At 40.3% G+C, this 21,124-nt stretch overlaps 1 protein-coding gene across 1 annotated transcript in view; it reads right to left on the reverse strand.

Moving 5' to 3' along the window:
- The window catches only part of etfdh (electron transfer flavoprotein dehydrogenase), a 32,540-nt gene that overhangs the window by 3,044 nt on the left and 8,372 nt on the right, over nt 1-21,124 (reverse strand). The window contains exons 6-10 of the mRNA XM_015950938.3: nt 19,659-19,736; nt 17,172-17,318; nt 16,701-16,841; nt 8,990-9,133; nt 5,974-6,142 (exon numbers count right to left, since the gene is read on the reverse strand). Of these exons, the coding sequence (XP_015806424.1) occupies nt 5,974-6,142; nt 8,990-9,133; nt 16,701-16,841; nt 17,172-17,318; nt 19,659-19,736 (679 nt within the window). The remainder of the gene's footprint in view (nt 1-5,973; nt 6,143-8,989; nt 9,134-16,700; nt 16,842-17,171; nt 17,319-19,658; nt 19,737-21,124) is intronic.

Raw genomic sequence — 21,124 nt, forward strand, 5'->3', positions numbered from 1 at the left:
ATGTTGTAGCCAATTTTATAATTTTGTAAGTTTACAGTAACACTGGGCTGCATGGTGGCGCAGTTGTTAGCACTGTTACCTCGCAGCACGAAGGTTGCAGGTTCAAAACTCGGCTGCAGCCTTTCTGCGAGGAGTTGCGTGTTCTCCCCATGCATGCGTGGGTTTCCTCCGGGTACTCCGGTTTCCCCCACAGATCACAACATGCCCTATAGGTTATAAACTAAGTTGCTTTGGATAAAAGCGTCTGCCAAATAAATAAACAAACAAACTAAGGATTCAAAAATTAGAAATGAGAGTGAGACTAAATGAAGCTATAGAAAGAGTGAAAGCAGAATTAACAACTCAAAATTTTAAAGAAGTGTTTAATGAAATGGATACTAATAGCATAAGAAGCATTTCTGCTCATCTTTAAATCAGTGTATAATAAATATTGTCCAATTATACAATATAAAGAACAACATAAATGAAGAGTGAAAGCATGGATGACAGGAAGTCTGCAAAATGCATGTAAGAAAAATAATACATTATATAGGGATTTTATAAAACATAGAACAAAGGAAGCTGAAAATAAATATAAAGTATGTAAAAATAAATTAGTTAATATTATGAGAAACTGTAAGAAAGATTATTATGAAAATCAATTAGAAAATAAAAAAATAATATTATAAGGATATGGAATGTTTTAAATAAAATTATCAGGAATAGGTCCAAAAGTTAAAATTACCCACTACATTTTATGGAAAATGAGGTAATTATGCACGACATGAATGATGTGGCACAGGAGTTTAATAATTACTTTGTAAATTTGGGACCAAAACTGGCTGAAAAAAAGTGTACTCCTCAGTTAGAGGAGGGAGGGGGAGGAGCTGAGGACTTAATAAAAATCAACCCAGCTTCAATATTTTTGACACCAGAAACAGAGAGGGAAGTTATTGAAATAGTTTGTGGTTGTCAAAGCAAAACATCTACAGATTGGAATGATATAGACATGCCTTTAATAAAGAAGATTATAGGGGTTATTGTGCAGCCACTGACTTATATTTAAAAGGGGTAGGGATATATAAGTTTCCACTTCAGCCTACTCCTTTTCAAACACAGAAGAAGGGATGATATGTATTTTTTCTGTTTGTGGTATTTTTTTTTGAAATTATGTATGTTTTCTTTGTTTGAAATAAACTAAACTAATATTTGTAATGTGTCCTTCACAGCTGGTTTATTTCCATGTAAAATGAAAACGGCTAAGGTTATTCCATTATACAAAGAGGGAGACAATAAGCAGTTCACCAGTTAAAGACCAGCTTCGAAATTATCACAATTTTCGAACATTTTAGTAAAGTTATTTGTCAGTAGACTGGATAAGTTAACTGAAAATCATAATCTGTTATCAAATAGTCAGTATGGGTTCAGAACAAATAGATCTTCCATCAATGGCATTAATGGAAATTGTTGAAGAAATCACTAGCTCTATAGACAAAAGGGAATATGCAGTTGGAGTATTTGTAGATTAAAAAAAGCCCTTGATACAATTGATCATACAGTATGAATAAATAAACTTCAAAAATATGGTATTAGGGGAGTTGATCTCAGTTGGGTAAGAAGTTATTTAACCAATAGAAATCAATTTGTGCAAATAAATAATTACTGTATTTTCTGGACTATAAGTCACTTTTTTTCATAGCCTGGCTGGTCCTGCAACTTATATACCAAATTATGTATACCGCGCTGCTGCGGACCGGCTCCGGACCAGAAATAAGCTCCTCTGCCCCGCCATCTCCTGCTGGAGCCTGTGGCGAGCTGCTGCGGGCCGGGCGGCTCCGACCCAGGAATGAGCTCCCCTGTTCTGCTGGGAGGGTTTCAAACACCACCATCACCTGCTGCAGCCTATGGTGGGGTGCTGCGGGCCGGCTCCGGCCCAGGAATGAGCTCTTCCCACCCGCTGGGAGGGTTTGAAACACTGCCATCCTCTGCTGGAGACAGTGGTGCGCTGCTGTGCCCTGGTTGTTTATTCTGTTATTGTTACCGGTACTTTTCTTGCAATGTGAAATGCTTGGTCTCAGATTTTGTAAGAAAAATAATAAAATTCCCCCCCAAAATGTGACTTATAGTCCACTGTGACTTATATATATTTTTTTCTTCTTCATTATACATTTCATGGCTGGTGCAATTTATACTCCGGAAAATACGGTATACATCAGAATTGCTTAGTATCAATTGTGGGGTGCCACAGGGGTCAGTTTTGGGTCCAAAGCTATTTATTATATATATTAATGACTTGTGTGAGGTTTCCAGAGCATTAAAATGTGTTTTATTTGTAGATAAATGATACAAATTTTTTTGCTTCGGGAGAGAATTTGCAAGATCTTTGTAAGTTGGTAACAACAGAAATGGCTAAACTGAGACTATGGTTTGATTTGAATAGATTACCATTAAACTTAAACAAAACTAAATTTATGTTGTTTGGAAAATGTAAAATAAACAAACATATAGCAATAACTATAAATTATATTATAGAAAGAGTGTATGAAAATACATTTCTGGGTGTAATCCTTGATCACAAACTACTGGAAACCTCACATAAAATATGTTAAAGGAAAGGTAGCACAGAGTACTGGAGTGTTGGGAAAAGTAAGACATTTTGTGAATGAAAAGGCATTGTATATACTGTACTGCACACTAGCTGCGTTTACATGAGCCAAATTTCCTCAATCCGATTGAAATCTTGGTTGATCGGAATTTCCGAATCTCTGTTCACATGGACACGAACTGAAATGATCCGATGATGCCGTACGTACATATGCACCAAGCATTTAATCCGATTAAATAGGTTGAGCATGCGCAGAGTTGCCTTTCCCGAAAGAAAAATTGTAAACAAACGCCATGAAACAAAATGAAAAATGTAAAAACAGAAATAACTATTCTTCCTGCTTTCCTGATCCATTTCTTCAATTTAAGATTTTTATTTAGCTCATAGAAGTTACGTTTTCTTCAGTGAATAACTGCAGATATATGCTTTGCTGCATTTTATTGTTGATTAAAAAAAGGGAGGGTTATGTCTCTGCCTCTTGATCAGCTGGTCCGCGGGTCTGAAGTGACAGCTGTGCTGTTGCGCAGCGGCACAGAGCGGGGTTGGGGGGATAGACTCATGTTTTATTACTGAGCTCTGTTGTGGCTTATTATTAATAACGTGACAATCAGCTGAAATTGTTGAGAAAAATCTTTTCAAACAAAATAACAGAAGATGTTCAGAAAGTTTAGAAGCCTGTGTTCATCATTAACAAACCGCATCTCAGGTCATCTGCGTTTACGTGCTTTTAACACGGACTTTACTGTCGTCCAGAGTATTTAACCGAGGACGTTTTCCTACCCAACATCAGCCTCCAATCAGGTCTGTAAAACCCAGATTATCCTGTGTTCTTTACAAGCGTGTCTCCATCACCTGCTGCAGAAGCTGCTGCGTTCAAAGCTGACAGAAACGGGGATCCGTGTGCTGCAACCCCTGCAATAAACCTGCGTATTTCCAGTACAGATTTGAACATGTTTGTCGAATGATTTGTGCAATAATCAGATTTTTATTTTACTTCCACAAAATGCAAGATCTTAATTAAATATTACTGAAACGGGGACGGTTGTCGTCGGATTTAAAAGCTGCCGCTCGTTAATTACGCTGTCATTTTTGAAGTTGGGCAGTCCAAATGACAGCGGAGAGGCCCGCTCGCTGTTGCACACATGCGCAGTGGGCATATTTTACCCCAACAATCCGAATGGCTGTGTACATGCACGTCAATCAGAATGAAGAATGGAATAAACCCAATCCGATCGGGCTGAATCAGACCAGAATATTACGATTGACATCTTTACATGCAGAATTTTCGATCTGAATGGGCATTCAATCCAATTAAATATGCGCATGTAAACGTGGCTATGGATAGTACCATACTTAGCTTACTGTGTTGAAGTGTGGGGAAACATCTATGAAACCACCCTATATTCCCTTTGTACGTAACAAAAACGAGCCATAAGGTTGGTCAATCATGTGGTATATAATGAACACACAAATAGCTTGTTTATGAAATTCCAAACCTTAAAGTTCGAAGATTTGATAGAATTTAGGATTGCATTATTTATGTACAAAGTAGATAAAAAAAATACTGTCTGAAAATATTCAAAAACTGCAGAAAGACAAGGTGGATATAAGTTGAGAAGGGAATTAAATTTGAAGCAGCATTATGCTCGAACAAAATTGAAAAGTATGTGTATTTGAATTAGTGGAGTTATTTTATGGAATAGTCTTGAGAAAAGAATCAAAGAAAGTTTCAATATAGTGCAATTTAAGAAATTATATAAAGAAATAATTTTTTCCAGATATAGACAAGAGGATCACGGATTTGTATATGTACTGTAGTGATAATATATATTACCGTCGTTGTAATTGATGTTGATACTTTTGAGTTGTTGTATTGTGATGTTGTGTTCAGAAGTTGTTGTATTCCGATATTTAAATTTTTTTTTTAAAGTATGAGTTAATTGATTTAGGGATTAGAGTTGTCACGGTAACAGGTGTAGCGTAAACCCCGGTAAAAAAGTTGACAATAATAATAACTGTCTTGTTTTAAAAAATATATATTATCTCGGTGGATTACCGTGGCTGCGGTGTAGGCGCGGTGACCCTTACCAGCCACTTCTGCTGAAGTTGCCGGCAGCACATGCGCACTTTGTTGTTTACAACCAAAACTTTCTTGAAGCTAAAGCTGAAATAACGGCCAAAGGAGGAGACGGCAGCGCTCAGGACATTTATTATTCCTCAAAAAAGACAAAGTCGGAAGTAAGGGCATCTTTTTGATATTTGAAGAATGCCGAGGGACAGTTGATAGAAGACGGCTATCCTGTTTGCAGCACTTGCAGAAAAAGTGTCTGTGAAAGGCAGCAATGCTTCAAATCTCATGACACATCCGCGTGACCATCACCCACAACTCTACAGTCAACGCAAGGCAAGCTAACGTTAGCGTTTTAGCTCAAATGCGTGATCCGAGGATTTGGGTTGAGGGAAAATGCAACGAGTCGCTATATAAAGCAGCCGCAGCGCCGCTACCTGCATATAAACCGTGTCGCGGACACCCCCATGTTGAAATGACGCTATGCATTACGGGGCTCCCAGGGGCAGATAAGAGTTGGTCTCTCTCCGAGAATCATTATGAATTTAACAATGATTACTGCCTGATGACATTTTCCCAAATCTGCAAAGCTCACTGGAAGGAAACAAACCGAGGACAATATTTTCCTGATATAGGGATTATTACTCAAGTAAGGGTAAAAAAGTATCTGATTAAAAGGCTACTTGAGTACTGAGTATCATCTGGTCTAATATTTTTAAAATGATGACATCAAACAGACAAAAAATAAGAAGTTATGGGCAAATATTGGTATTTTAAAGACTAAAGGGAAAAAATGTAAACAAATAAACAACATAATAACAATAACAATTTTTAGGCTAAATTTAGACACAAACTGAGGACAATATTTTCCTGATATACGGGGTTTATTTAGTTGTCTGAAAATTTAACACGTTTTAAAAAATACCACGATAATACCATTTTTCCATCAGTGCTTTCAACTCCCCCAAAAGCCAAGAATGCACAGATAATTGTAGAGGGCAATTCTGGGGTATTTTTCGTGCTGCTGTATTTTTGGATATTATCTGTGCAGTAACACTTACTCAAAAGAAAATATGTCCTCCACTGTATTTAAAAAGAAAATCTGATCTGAATTCAGTATCTGGGGCTATTTGACACAGAGTTGTGACTTCTTCTGGAACTTTATATGGTACCTACTGCAGCTTTGACATTCTTTTTTCATAGCTCACTTGATTTTGAACCTAACTGCAGGGACACCACATCCAGTTTAACCTCATGGCAGAGAAAAGAAGTAAACTACAGGCACTCCTGTCCTCATTTCTAAAGTGTCTATACTCTGTACCTGCTGTTTCTGAATCCAGGTTTTCTGCTGTGACTTTAGGGAAAAGGGCCTCAGCAGCCAATATGCCACTCTTCATAGCAGTATGGGTCCCTTTGATCTTTGGAACATTCATGAAGCCTGGGCTGCAACCAATGAGGAGTCCTCCTGGGAAAGTCAGCTTTGGGATGGACTGAAAAAGAAACAGACAACAAAAGAACTCATTTTAAAGCACGTTTTAGCCAAATCTGAGGAATTTAACAAGCTTTTTAGTGACATTTGAAAAAGATGTGGTAAAATGATTAATATTTAACTATATCTGGATGTTACCAAACTATGAGAGGTTTATCTTAATTTACCAACCCCAATCTATATTTTCATTTTTTTCTATTCTTTTAAGTTTCACACAGTCAAACGATTGTTGAGTGAACAGCAAATATTTAACTTCACAATTTACACAATCAATAAAAAATAATGAAGCGACATAGTATGACTTTTTGTTGCACTACTGTTGGCTGGAAGTCAGGCTGGAAGAGTTGCTGGGTCTGAACACACTGATCTATGTAATACTACTACTTCAATAATTACAATTAGACAAACTGTTTATTACACTATGAATACTGTTGTAATCATGTCTGATAACATCCAACCATGGGTTAAGACTTTTCGCTTGTATATAAAATGTAAGGAAGTGCAACTGAGTGAAAACGCACCATCTAAGTAATTAAAGCTGCAATGACAAATTTGGAAAATAAATAAGCTTAGAACACTTTTTCATGCCTCTTAACAATGTTCTAACATAGTACAAATATATTCGTGAGATTAAAAACACACACACAAACCCCAAAAATAATAATAAAGTGGTTCTATTGCATTTGTCTAAAAACCTCTGCCAATACCACATTTCAGACGGAAAGCAACTAGAGCTCTGCACGGGCCTAAAATCTGAGCGCGTGTCCGGCCCGGCCCGAGGGGGTGGAGCCCCAGCCCGACCCGGCCTGAAAAGGTTTTCAGGATTCTCTGGCCCGGCCCGAGCCCAAGCCCGACTTTTTTTTTAACCAACTAAATGAAAACAAAGTGCGTCAATCCTGACCAATGTGTTAAAAGACGTGCAGGATCCGAGCGTCGCAGAAGCGCATGCGGGAAGCTTCCTCCCACTGAAGCGAGTGTTTTCCAAACCCTGTCTCTCAGAGAGACTTGTCACTTAGAAAATGTTCCCTGATTATGAAACTTTGGCTGAATAGTGCTTGTTCCTGTCTCCAATGTGCGACACATCCAGGAGCCGTCTGAGGAGAAGCCCAGAATCTCACATCCTCTTCAGCTCATAAGCGCATATGATTACGCACAAGCGTGACCCAACACGGTCTCACAGTAAGACTGGGTTGGAACTGTTCAGGTTTACGCAGACAATCTTCACATAGAATTGACTTACAGATATCAAATTAATTCAGTAAAATATAAAGCATTTTATTTAAATATCCATTCATTATTTTACAAGCACAGAGAGCCGCATCAGATGGATGGAAGAGCCGCGGGTTGCAGATCCCTGCTCTAGTTCAAGATATCATTAAAATTCCAAAAGTGCTGAAAAGATTAAAAATGGGGCTTTCCGTGCATATACAATACATTACGGTAGCCACCGGGATCCCCTGTCTGGAGCGCAACGAATCACAACACAGATTCAGAGACGTGCGAGTTTGTCATCCAAAATGCTCCGTTTTATAACTTTTGAATGGCTGATCAGATTCAAATAATTCCAACGGTTCCTAAAAGTACATAAAAGCAGCTTTGCAACGATCTATAGCATGAAGCAGTCAGAGTTAGAGAAAATATCGCTACGAGGGGAAATCCTGCTGTACAGCCTGATTGAAATGGAGCGCCGCGCTGCGGTGAAAGCGGATAACCTATAAAATGACATGTTGAGGACTCAAACTCAATACATCTCTTTTATTGTGAGGTAATAATTTCTCCGAGTTTTGCGGTTGCGGGCGGGAGTAGACATGCACGCTGCAGGTGCGGGCGGGAGTGTAACACACACGTTGCAGTTGCAGGCGGTAATGGTCAGAAATTCAGCGGGAGCGGGCAGGAGCGGGATGAAGAAAACAGTCCCGCGCAGGGCTCTACTGCTGCGTTTAAGTGTTTTAATTTTTTTAATGATTTCGATTAAAAATAAAGGCGCCCGGCCCGGCCCGTGTCCGAGGTAATTGCACAGTCGTTGGCCCGAAGCCCGACCCGAGGGCCTAGGGCTTCAGTGCAGGGCTCTAAAAGCAACTATCGAACCATCCTGTTGTCTGCCTCACCAAACTGCAGCACTTCCCTGGGTCCTCCATTCATAACACTCTCGCGTATTTAACAACACAACACCACTGGTGAGAGAGGTTCTCCACCAATAATATCAAAGAAGGAGAAACAGCTGGCTGCTACCACTTCAACTTCATGACAAACTACCAGAGTCCCAAAAAGAAAAACACCATTAGAAGTCACAGCCAACAAGACATTTGGACTTAGAAAACGGTGACTGGTGTTTAGCACCATCTCATTTCCAGAAGAAGCGTCTCAAGGAAGATAACCGAGGGGAGGGGTGAGTGTTCAGTGACCGTGTTTGTGTTCAGAACCTAGCTTGTTCTTTAAGCTCACCATAACAGCTTTAAGTCATTTAAACAACACTTTAAATGAATTAAAAAAAAACACTAACAAACAAATTCCTTTCAGTCTGTTTTAGTTATTATGCAGAAAGACACATCATTAGCTTGCTCAGTAAGTTTACCTAAACTTATCATTCAGTTGATGTATTTAAGTAAAAAAAACAACAACAGAAAACAGAATTAACAAGCCCCAAAAGGAAAAATTTTTTACTTTAATGATGTCAATATGTCTGGTTCCTAAAGCATTCAAAGCACAGATGAATAAATCAAAACTTTTAACAGACAAGACTAAAATATGATATTTAAATGGTATGAGACAAAAAGTATCTTACTAATACAAGAGTTGTGGGTTTGAACTTAAAAAAAGAATCTTCAAGTTTTGGGTAAAAACACACCTGGAATCCTCCCTCATTTAAGGCTCTGGCTCCGTAAGCGATCCTCTGGCCTCCCTCCAGCGTGGACTCTACGAAGGGGTGATGCTTCCAGCGCTGAAACTCCTTGAAAGGACTCAAGTAGGGGTTGGAGTAGTCCAGACCAACCTTGAAGGAGGATGGGAAAAGTGAGGTTTTGCAGTCATTTGTCAACTAAATCAAAAGTTCAGCTTAGGGCCGAAATATACTTGCTTTTAATTATGCGTACATGTGCTTATCATGGCTACCTAAAGTGTGTTTGAAGCATTGTTTGTGTGCATTTGTTCACAAGCAAGCAAAACTCACCAGTGTAACTCTGTCTCTGGTTTAAAGGCCTTTCATGCTATTTAGGATATCTGATAAAAAAAAAATTCTGATGTTTTTTTCTGTCAAGATCTCAAAATTAATCAGTTACTGATCTCTTCTATTGATGCCATGTTTGTTTTGGTTGTACCCTACAAACCTCATTTACCAAACTTTCATAGAAATATGATTGCATTCCTTCCTATGAACGAAAGAATGCTCGTACGAACGGTCAAAATCCTGATTTATGAAACATGCGGTAGCCTCTCGTACACATTCCTCCACAGTCGTCCAATGATAAATCCCACCTGTGTGTACCCGGGTGCTCGAGTCCTTTCACAGTCATTTACATACAGAAACACCCTTAATTAACCATATTTGGTCACACTAAGTCTTCAGCTCATTTTTTTTTCCGAAAAAGAAAATGAATAAATAACTTTATTGGCAGCGAGATCAAGACACTGGCTGCCGAAGTGTAAAAAAAAACCCAAAAAGTTGCAGAGGTTATAAACGCGGTCGGGACAGAGAAGTGCCCGTCAGAAACAAATTTAAAAAATTATGTGATAAATCTTAAGAGTAACGGGTTGTCATTTACATTTAAGGAGTTGTTCTGTTTTTAATTAGTTTTATTTGGAAATGTTGTCTGAGAGTGCAGCCTCTTCTGAACTGTCGTTCAGTCTGGTTACCTTGGCAACGCGTGTGTGACTGGGGAGCAGAGGAGGTTCAGGAGGGGTCTTGTGGTTGTGAAATAAAATATGAACTGGAATCAGATTTGTGCGGTTTGTCTGTCGCTCCACAAAGGATCCTAAATCACAGCATAACTCCAGAAGCATCTCCTCCAGGAATCAGATCAGTGCACTCATGGAGGACGGGTCCCCTTCAGACTCTGGAGTCTCTGCCAAAGCCTCCCAGTAACACAAGATCAGTCATATTACAATGTCTGTTGATCACAGGTGTCTTATAGGTTTTAGCACCAGTTATGTGACACAGCTGTTTTTCCACTGAAATAATTATTTATTGGGTAAAGTAATTTGTGGATGGAGAACATGTGTGGACGACTGAGACCTTCAGTATTATGGTTCCACCATTCTACCACTAAATGCTCTTTGTATGCGAGGGCTGTTTATATTTAGGAACATTTTCACACACACATACAAAATGAAGAATACCACACAATGTGTATGTTAGTACCTACACATGAAATACACACAGATCTATGCATAAGTACGGTTGACAAATGAGGCCCCAGGACTCTATCCGGTCTTAGTTCTCTACCGTGTCCCCTAGTGGAACACTCCAGTACTACGCTGTTGAAGGTTCTCATTCATCCAGGTCATGGAAATCTAAATGGTTCAAATGAAGACAAGAAAAAAAAAATAAAGAAAGAAATTTATCTTCTACATAACACCTCTCAAGATAAAAATCATGAGGCGTTTAACAAGAACAAACATTTCAAAAATAAAACGATTTTTTAAAAATTATTTAAAAATATAAAAATGAGAAAAATAAAAAAATAAAAAAATGTGATGGAAAAATACATGAGAAACGGAACAAAAAAGAGGTAATCCGTGGATCCTGGGAAAGACAGAATTGGTAGAAAGAGCAGGCTAAGGAGAGCATAGTGATGAAGGTCACGCAAGAGCCAGCCTTAACAGGTGAGTTTCCAGCTGCTTTTAAAAGGAGACTACTGATCTCAGGCTCAGAAGGAGATTCACGATCATTTATTGTAATTGCACAGGTGTACAATGAAACTGACTGTGCGCTCACTAAAGGCAGCTCACGTAGTAGTAAAATATGAGCCCAAAAAACAACAAGACTAAAATAGAAGTCACGATCTCACTCTCAAACACACGCACACACACACACACACACACGCACACGCACACACACAAACGCACGCACGCGCGCACACACACACACACACACACACACTTTTTTATGTCTCTGCTAGTGGTGTGATTCTCTTGACCCAGACATGTAGTCTGGTACCTGTTAGTCTTAAATTCAGGTCGATGATGGCGTCTGGCCTATTTCATCTCATGTGCAGGAGGCACATTTAACAGAATAAAATAGAATTTCAGTTTATGCAACATGAGCACAGATTATAGCAGCAGAACACAAATATTTATATTTTAGAGGAAAGAATCAGGGCACATGTGAAGTTTTAATGTAGTTGTTTTATACTTTTACATCCGAAGGCGCCCAACCTGACCCACTTTTAGTGTTTAGCGTGAATTGGGCGGTGGCCTGGGATGGTTTCAAAATTCCCGGCTGGAATTAACGTCCCAGTTCGCCCCTGCCCCCTCTCCCTCTGCGCATGCGGCCACAAACTCACTGATGCGCCTGCAGCCTCTCAAGAGTTCCTGCTGCTCTAAACATTGAAAGAATTATTTCATTTTCTGTTCTTCACTTCTGATTACCTTCAATGGTGTCTGTTTGTTGCAACCACCAGGTACAAAAAGGAGCTTGTTCTTTATGTGACTATTTTTCTGTCCTTTCTGTTTATTATCTTCCTGCATCTCCTCTCAATCCTAAAGAAAAACTGCTACCTGCCTTCATATTTTTTCACCTTATGAATTACCTTTGAACTGCAGTTCAAAAAGATCTACCGACCGCAAATATAGTGGAGTGCGCGCTGACCGCACCGGTGAGGTGAATTCCCCGGACAAAACAGGTGATGCACTGCACCGCAGCAGCAGAACACATCAGGCACAAATAAAAGACAAAAAGCACAAAAGGATATGAGCTGACATAAACGGTCGCATGTTAAATTTGTTTTTGAGGTGGCGACACTTTGAGAATGTTATTGTGGCCGTGCTCAGGACGCATCTGTCTGGAGAGCATCAACAATCAGAGCTCTGTGCCTCTCAGCTCTAAATAATCCCCAGAGAGTCCACATAGATAATGTAATATAAGTAGAACCAGGATCATTTTTGGGCTCCCCCTGGGTGTGTTGAGGGGTTCCAGGAGCTCCAGGGCCTGAAATTCACTGCGGGATTGCGGGTATTGCGCGTTATATAGTTGCTTCTCGCAAATCCAGTTTTATAATGCGGGAAAGTCCCGCACAGCCTGCAGCGAATGTGGACGTTTGTATCGGAGCCATTAAAATCCCACAACATCGAACCCGTTCTTCATCTTGGTGATTGGCGGCGCGCTGGATTTTTTTTTTCTCTCCACTTATCAAAATACGAGCTCAGTCCCTTGCTAGCAGCAAAGCAGTGCTTCGGTTGTCGGATTTAACGCCTGCATGCAGACATGGACCGCTGGTTAAAACGGAAATCTAACAACGAAGGGGAACCTGCTCCCAAAAAAACTGTACAAGAAATCCCCAGCACGGAAGGCAGCGAGGGAGGAGGCGCTGGAGGCAGGGCGGGTGGCAGCGCCGATTCCAGCGATGCTGTGAATGAGACGGATCCTCCGGACTTTCAAAAAGGTAGTGCCACTGAACGTAACGTTAGCAAGCAGCCTAAAGATAAGTTTCAGGCTAACTGGCTCAGACTGTATCCCTGGCTTGAAAATAACAATGGTGAAATGAACTGCTCCATTTGTAAGATGTACGGCGCTGTGCCTTTTGCAAGTCGATGCTACAAAACATCAACTTTACGTCGTCACGCTGATGGTGTGTCTCACACTGCAGCAATAAAAAGAAAACGTGAGGCGAATTCAGCTAAAAGTGTAATGACCAAAGCTATCGAAGATGCACATTTACAGTCTGCTGCAGAAATGAAGGGGCTCCTGAAAACTGCATATTTTATTGCAAAAAATGAAATGGCAAAAGCTAAATTTTGCCATGTGGTTAAATTCCTGAAAGAAATGGAGTGTCCTGCTTTCAAAAAACTTACAGAAACATCAAGCTATGGTAGCTACATCAATGAAAAAGGACTGTCAGAAATGCAGCAAGCTATTGCAAGCACACTTGTGGAAGATATTGACAAAGCTGTTGAAAGAAGTCCCGTGTTTTCATTAATATTGGATGAATCTACTGACATTAGTAACACCAAACGACTGATTATCTATGTCAGGTTCATAGATGACAACAACGTCAAAACAAAACTGATAAGGAATTCTGAAATTGCTGATGGAAGAGCAGACACTATTGTTGAAGATGTAAAACAGCTATTGACAGAAAAAAAACTGGATGGAAAAAAACTTGCTGCAGTTTGCACTGATGGAGCTGCTGTAATGACAGGATGCAGACAAGGAGTTATTAAAAAGCTCAGAGAGCTATACAACCCAGACCTGGTAGGAATCCACTGTACGGCTCATCGTCTCGCACTTGCTGCCAGTGATGCAGCCAACTCTGTGCCACAGGTGAAACGGTTTCAGCAGGATTTGAGATCAATTTTTATTTTTTTCAGTAATTCTGCTGTCAGAAGCAACAAGCTGCATGAATTGCAGAAACAGCTGGATGAACCCCAACTGAAGTTCACCCAGCCGCATGCAGTAAGGTGGCTGTCAATTCACAATGCAGTGTCGGTAGTGTGTAGATCACTGAAATCCCTGAGAGATGTCCTGGAGCACATGGCTTCCTCTAATGCACAAGATGCTGACAAAGCTAAAGGTCTGCTACTAGCTGTGAGACAGTTTAACTTTGTGGCTCTTTGTCACATGATGAAGGACGTACTGATGCATGTAGTCCTTCTCTCAAAACATTTTCAAAGAGAAGATCTGGACTTCTCCACAGCACAGCCAATGGTTGAAAGTACCAAAGAAGCCCTGAAGGAAATAATCGTCCACCCTGGCCCTGCAGAAACTGAATTCTTCAGCTCTCTTGATGGAAACAAGTTTAAAGGAGACAAAATTTTTGACTGCCACACCCAAAAACCAGCCTTTGATGACATGAAGAGCAGGTACGTGGGATCTTTAATAACAGAGATTGAGAGAAGATTCCCCTGTGAGACACTGGATGTTCTGTCATGGTTTACGATTTTGGAGCCAAAAAAAGCCATTATGGCAAAAAAGTCCGATAACTTTTCTCATTATGGCCTTGAAAAACTCGACAACCTTCTTGCACACTTCTCAAACTATGTAAGTGCAGTGGATGGACGCTCGGAGTTTGCCTTGCTGAAGCAAACTATGGTTTCCAGTGACTCGTACGCCTCATTGACCTTCCAGCAGTTTGCAGAGGCTGTTTTGAGTGACCATCGGGGTGTGTTCACTGAAATGGAGAAGCTCATTAAGATCGCTTTAGTCATCCCAATTGCCAGTGTGTCATGTGAACGCGGATTCAGCACACAAAACAGGATAAAAACAAGATTCAGAAATTCTCTGAATAACGCAAACCTCACCAATCTGATGCTGATTTCAGAGCTTGGCCCTCCGCAAGAGCAGTTTGATTTCAACAGAGCTTTCATCAAATGGAAAGAGATGAAGCAGAGGAGACAGAAGACAGAGAGGACAGAGGACCAAGCGGAGCATGGGAGAACCCCGCTCCAAAACTAATTAGTACTGTGAGCTAACAGATACATTAATGTACATAGTTGCAATCGTGTTTGATGCCACATCAACGAAACTGTTTGTGTTAAAAGTTAAGTTAATGAAAATTCATCAGTTTGAGATAGAGGAATTCAGAGAAAGAAATCAGAGTAAGAAGCGAAGATGGAGACAACAGATAAAGAAGCACAACCAAGAGCAAAGATGCAGCCCAGAGAGTTGGACAACAAACTTCAGCAATGAAAATTGTTAAGATAATTTCTAATACCAGTGCAGCAAAAAGGAGCATTTTTATTTGATTTTTATACTTCAAAGTTATTACAATGGAGAAAGATGCAGTGTTAGAGGCCAAGAAAAAGACAACATTCGGACAAAAGAAAAGAAGGCCACAGATGCAGCTATGAGGACCACTTAGATTAAAAAAAGTTAATAAATGCATCAATCTGAGGTAAGAATACAACAATGTTAAGGCCTGTTGTTAATCCCACAAGTAGTTCCTGGAAAGTTTATATTTATTTTTTTAACTTCTGTGTGAGGAAAGAAATCAGGCAGAGGAGATGAAACAAAGAAAGGGACAAGAGCAACGAAGATGAGAATGCTGCAGGAGTCCAATGAAAGCTGCTTATAAACGTGATGTAAGGTATGATTAGTACAACATAAGACTGCACATTTGGTAATCACCCCCCCCCCCCCCCCCCATATATATAAATTCCCCCTGTACAGACATATGCAAAGGGGGAATTCCCCCCTGTTTTTAGAAGTGAATTTCAGGCCCTGAGCTCCCTTGTTCACCTGTAATTCGAATCCTGCGTATAGCACAAGTTTGTCGTGTGAGTTGCCGGATCCTAGCAGACAGTTGCCAGAACGGTACTTTCAAAATAAGATAGTTCCCGGATCTCGTTCCAGCAAGATCCGGCTCAAATTAAGCACTGATTACAGCGTTCTTTAAGTAAGCAGGGACCTGACCAGAAACCAGAGAAGCATTCATTATAGAGAACACACTGGGACCAATGGACTGGCCTTTGTCACTGTACCCCCGGGGCTGCTGTGGCTTCATTGTAGCTCATCACCATCAGTGTGTGAATGGATGAATGATACACTGTAGTGTAAAGCGCTTTGGAGTTCTCAGACTCTGAAAGGTGCTATACAGGTGCGGGTCATTTATCATTTAAAAGCATTCTAGCGTCCCGCCTATTGGACAAAAACCCACTGCATTCATTAAACCTGGAAATTTAAGTGGTTAAACAAAGATGAGGGTAAGATGTCGAGGGGGCATGCAGAGGTCTTCATAGAGTTAACTAGTTTGGTTAACTCAGGCAAAGAAACAGTAGCAAAGCTATCTAGGATGATGGGCCTGGTTGGAGTCGGGAGAGGCAGCGATAAGGCTGAAGGAGAGATGCTAGATCTAACCTTATTGACTTTGTCCACAAAGAAAGACAGAAAGTTCTCACAGTCTGTAACAGAGTGGATGGAGGCTGTAGGAGAGGCAGGAGAGACGATACTGCTGATGGTGTTAAACAGCATCTTGGGGTTCATTTAGCTCTGGGGCACCAGGTTGGAGATCTGGACTTTTCAAAGGGAGTTGTTGCTCATTAAGCAACAATAGACGGCTACAGTTTAGAAGCTTGACCCTACCATATTCCAGCCAGAATTGACAAAGCTCTTCAGATGAGAAGCAAAACATCTTCAAGAAACCAAATAAGTCCAGTTGCCTATTGCCTACATTTGAACCTTTGGACTCCAAAACTACATGCAGTGCAGCAGCAAGTATGTGAACAAAGACACTCTGCTGCCTGCGTCACCGCAAAGTTAAAAAACAGTATATTCCCAGCCTTACAGCCCAAAAAGTATTTTCTCACAGCATAATGCAAGATATTTGCCATTATTATAATTACCTTGAGGTAGCTTTTAGATTCTAAACATATAGATCAGTATTTATGGGCAGGGTAAAGTCACTCACCACAAAGCCTAGGGCGACCATAGGCTCTCCTTCATTGAGGTGATACAGGAAGGATCCTCCATATGTGTGCCTGTCCAGGGGCCAGCCCACAGAGTGCTCCGCTCTGCCAGGCCTCCATTTTTTCTCATCAATCACCCACAACTAAAGACAAAACCACAACATAGCATCTTAGTACTCCCTTGTTTTTGAGCTACAGGTGTTTTTTACGAATTTCTCTGGATCATGGGAGCTGCTATCTTTGCTCCTGCAGCTCATTAAAGTCACTCAGGAGTAAAATAATGTCCACAAACAAGATCAAGGTTTCACATTATGTTCAGTCAGATGCATTTACTTGACACATTTTGTTTTAAATGCTTCTTATGTACTGACAGATCTGATCAAAGTTCATTCCACAAACAAAAGAGAAAAACAGACGTTAACTTCGGACTCCCAACAGAGCGAGTTGGTTTTACAGCAGGACGAGTTAATTACCTCTTTAAGGCCGATAGCGTAAGTCTGGGGTTCGCAGTTCTCACGAAGGTTGAACTGCTTGTAAAGCTGCTTGGCTAAGTGGCCATGGCAGCCTTCCCCAAACAATGTGACTTTAGCGTGAAGCTCCATGCCTCGCTCAAAAACATCCTGCAACAAATATCAAACAAATGAAAAAATAAACTCATAACTGAGACATACAGAATAGTGAAGCATCCTGAAAGTCCTCTTTTTTTAATGATTTTGTTCGCATGTGCACAAGTTTGTTTTTTATGTTCTTTTCTGAAATGACCTTGATCAACACGTCTCTGGGTGTTTCTGTCTTTAAAAGCTTTTCTTTGTGTTTTAACTTCTTTTCACTCATTTTGAGTCCCGTCCTTGTACCTGACTTTTTACAATATAAAAGCGGGAGATGCAAATGTTCTTAGAAGTAACAACATTCTTCTAAATAAAGCAGAGGAATTAATAGAAATCTGGGAAAATTGAGGAGAAGGACAAAGAAAAAAAACACCAGGCCCTAAAAACTCAAAGTAAAAGTGGATAAAAAGTATTTAAAAGTAGTTTACTTAAAAATAATAATTGGAAAACAACAGCCCAGCTCAGACCTGAGAGACACATCACCACTCAGCAGAGTTATTTACAGTCTATTAAGCTTTTAGAAATCCACTTTCTCACAAAATCAGAATTTCATACCTATCAAAGAGTGAGGCTGGTCTTTGACATTTGTTAGATGCAACCTAAGAAATCTGAAATAAGTTAGGTCTTGGTCAGAGGCTGTGAGTGACAGGAGTACAATGTAAAATTGGTTCTTTGCCCATGCAGCTTTATTTGAGAGATAAACACAACACTGGTTCATACTTTGAATGGAAGCCTGAAGAACTGTTATTCATTTTACTTGAATTACCAGAGGTTCATCAAGGGTCAAATTAAAAGAAAAAATGTGTGGTTCAAGATATTACCTAATGTACCATGTTGTTGGAACAGAGTAATTCATATTTAAGGCATTTATATTTACATGTTTACACATTTAGGGGGGGCTCGACACATGGGAGGCGACAAACGACCTCGATCAGCGAAATTTGTCGCTGTCGCTTTTATTACCTGTCACACGGGAGGCGACCCGCGGCAGCGGTCAGCGGCAAAGCCGTCTACGCATTCTGTTCCATGGCGAAATCGAAACTTCCGTTGTTTTGTTTGGCTGTGCCAGGTTGGAGGGAATTAAGGTTATTTAAGCGGTTCAGAGTTAATAAAGCGGTAGATATGATGTTTCACAAGTTGCTGCTAGAGTTATGTGAAATCTTACTTCTGATTTTACTAAATAAAACAATAATAATCAACTTCTCCTTCATGTTTGCTCGGAGATGTACGGAGCATCCTGTCCACTCATTGGTCAGTGAATGAAACCTCCGTTGATTGGTCCTCGTCTGAGCGACAGCGATGAAAAGTTGAAAATATTTCAACTTTCTGGGATCGCGTCGCTGGGTCGCCTGTGCACGACACGTGCACGAGCGCAAAATTTCACACGCACGTTTATCGCGTTTCGCTCAGTAGGAGAGAGACCCGCGATTATCGCTTTGTTGCGCATGTCTCATTGAAAACGAATGGAGGAGAGGCGATGTCGCCTCCCGTGTGTCGAGCCAATTACGCATGCCTCTAAATAAGGTTTGTCCTTCGGTCGCTTTTCTTTTCACTCTGAACTTAAATGAAGTAAGAATGACATCTTGTGGACAAATGTGGGTACTGCAGTCCGTGTGTTAAAACAAATGCGTCAGCTCCGAGCAACTGTTCCCATTTATGCATCGCTGAAAGAAAATGCTAGATAACCAGCAAAGACGTGTCATAAGCTGATAAGTAGATAAATACATTACACTGTCAGAGTTGCTGGTAACTGGGGAAGAAAAAAAATACACCAGCTTGAGATATTTTTAAAGCATACTATTTTTTCTAATTCATCGTTACCATTGTTAGCAACGTTAGCCTCCATCCTGCTCCACCGGCTGTTAGAGTAAAATAAAAACATGTGTGGCTTCTTAGGGGTACAAGAAATAACTTCTGGGTCACTCCTGTTACTGGCTTATATTCTGTTCACAACCATGCTGCTCTTTGCCAGATTGTGTCAAAGTACAAATGTTGGCACATGTTTGCATTTAAGACTTGGCGACTTTGCGGTCTCACACATGATTGGCCCTGGAACCAGGAAGTGTGGGGCTGGACTGACTGTAAATGGTGTCTACATCCATCTTTGACCAATCAGATAGGAGAAAAACTGACCACCCTCCTGCTGGCTGACAGGGAAATCTGTTTTAATGTAAATTGCTTCCCAACATAATTTTGACATCTGACTCTTTTGTCATAATTTCACTCTAAAATTCAAATTTTCAAGTAAACATGCAGTTTTAAAGCTTATAAACGTTCCTTTTAAACCTGAAAACCCAAAATGTTATATAAAACAGGACAATATAACAAACTAAACTTTTCTCAGTACGTTACCTTTGGTGAGCCGTCTTTAGCGATGCCTACATCATTAGTGGCAATACCTTTTACACTTCTGTCCTCGTGGAATAGGACCTGGAGAGAATGCAGGCATTAATTAAGTATGATCAAGTATGAAGGTGACAGAACTTTTTAATTAACAATCCACATGTCTTCGGGGAAAGGAAAGCATTGTCAGACAATATTGTCCCACCACGATGGATGAAAACAATGCAGACGTGGTTTTAATTTTATTTCCAGTTCAGAGATGAAAGAGAGCTTAAACCTAAACATGGCTTTAAACTGAGATATCTGCAAGTCAGAAGCAATTTTTAAGATTTTAAGTACAGTAGAGTGGCTGGTCTCAGTCAGAGGCTTTTCCAGACCTGCATGTGCAACAAGCTGTCTTCAGTCATTTATCTGTGGGTCTTCCTCTACCTTTAGTTTTTTGTTTCTTTATCAAAGACAATGGCCCTTCAACAGATTGTGATCAAAAACCTGAAGCTGTCAGTGCACAGGATCCCACCTCTTTTGACTTTAAAATCTCCTGGGTTACTTTCACAGTTTGCTTTGACTTGCTGTCCATCTGAGCACTGAAGTGCCGTCCAATCAACTTTCCTATATTTGGCTGATTTTGACAGCAAACCCCCTTCAGAATCCAGCTGGCTGCTTCTGTCAAATGATCAAATAACTAGTGACTGAGCACCATCTGGATCCTGTCCTGACTGATGCCATCTCACTGCCTCCAACATGAAGTTTTGTGCTTTAGGCTGTTTCAACACTTTTACATACTTTTAAGTTTCTGTCATGCTGGTAAAAGTTGATCTTGCTTTTATCAGTACAAACTATGCAGCACCAGAACCAGTGTGCCATTTTAAAGCTGTTTTAAATCCTTTTGCCAACAATTCACTCAAACATTTTGACTGAAGCTTATTAATGATCTCATTCACTTGTTATCACAGTAAAGCTGCTGTGGTCTTTTAGCCTAGAATTTAGACCGTCATTTGTCGAGGCAAGAATTTATGGTTTAACAACGCTCCAGTGGAACCTCGCAGCCCCAGCCAGCCTAGTGGCTCACAGCGTGTTTATTTAGAAAAATGAAGATTTTGTGTTTGTGTAGTTCTTTCATGATGTAATGGTGGATTACCTGAACATGTTAATCCATGTTGCTAATGCTAATAGTTAGCTTTTGCTAGCTAAGACGCACTTTGCTCTCTCCTGGACGCAAAACAACACAGCTTTCAGTGGTTGCAAGCCAAGGTGGGCAAGGCCATTAATGCAACATTTGCAGTGTGACGTAGATCTGTGTGGCTTTTTCTGACCCAAGCGTCTCCTCATCTATTTTCTTTCACAGGCTAATGCAGGAAATACGGTTGGGAGACATTTTTATCAGATCAGATTTATTAGATAGCACTATTAGAGATCAAAGGACTCCTTTAAAAAGCAGCTGAAAACTCACTTGCTGGCTTTTGCATGACTTTCAT

The sequence above is a fragment of the Nothobranchius furzeri genome, chromosome 1 (genome assembly GCF_043380555.1).
Source record: "Nothobranchius furzeri strain GRZ-AD chromosome 1, NfurGRZ-RIMD1, whole genome shotgun sequence".
Classification (NCBI taxonomy): Eukaryota; Metazoa; Chordata; class Actinopteri; order Cyprinodontiformes; family Nothobranchiidae; genus Nothobranchius; species Nothobranchius furzeri.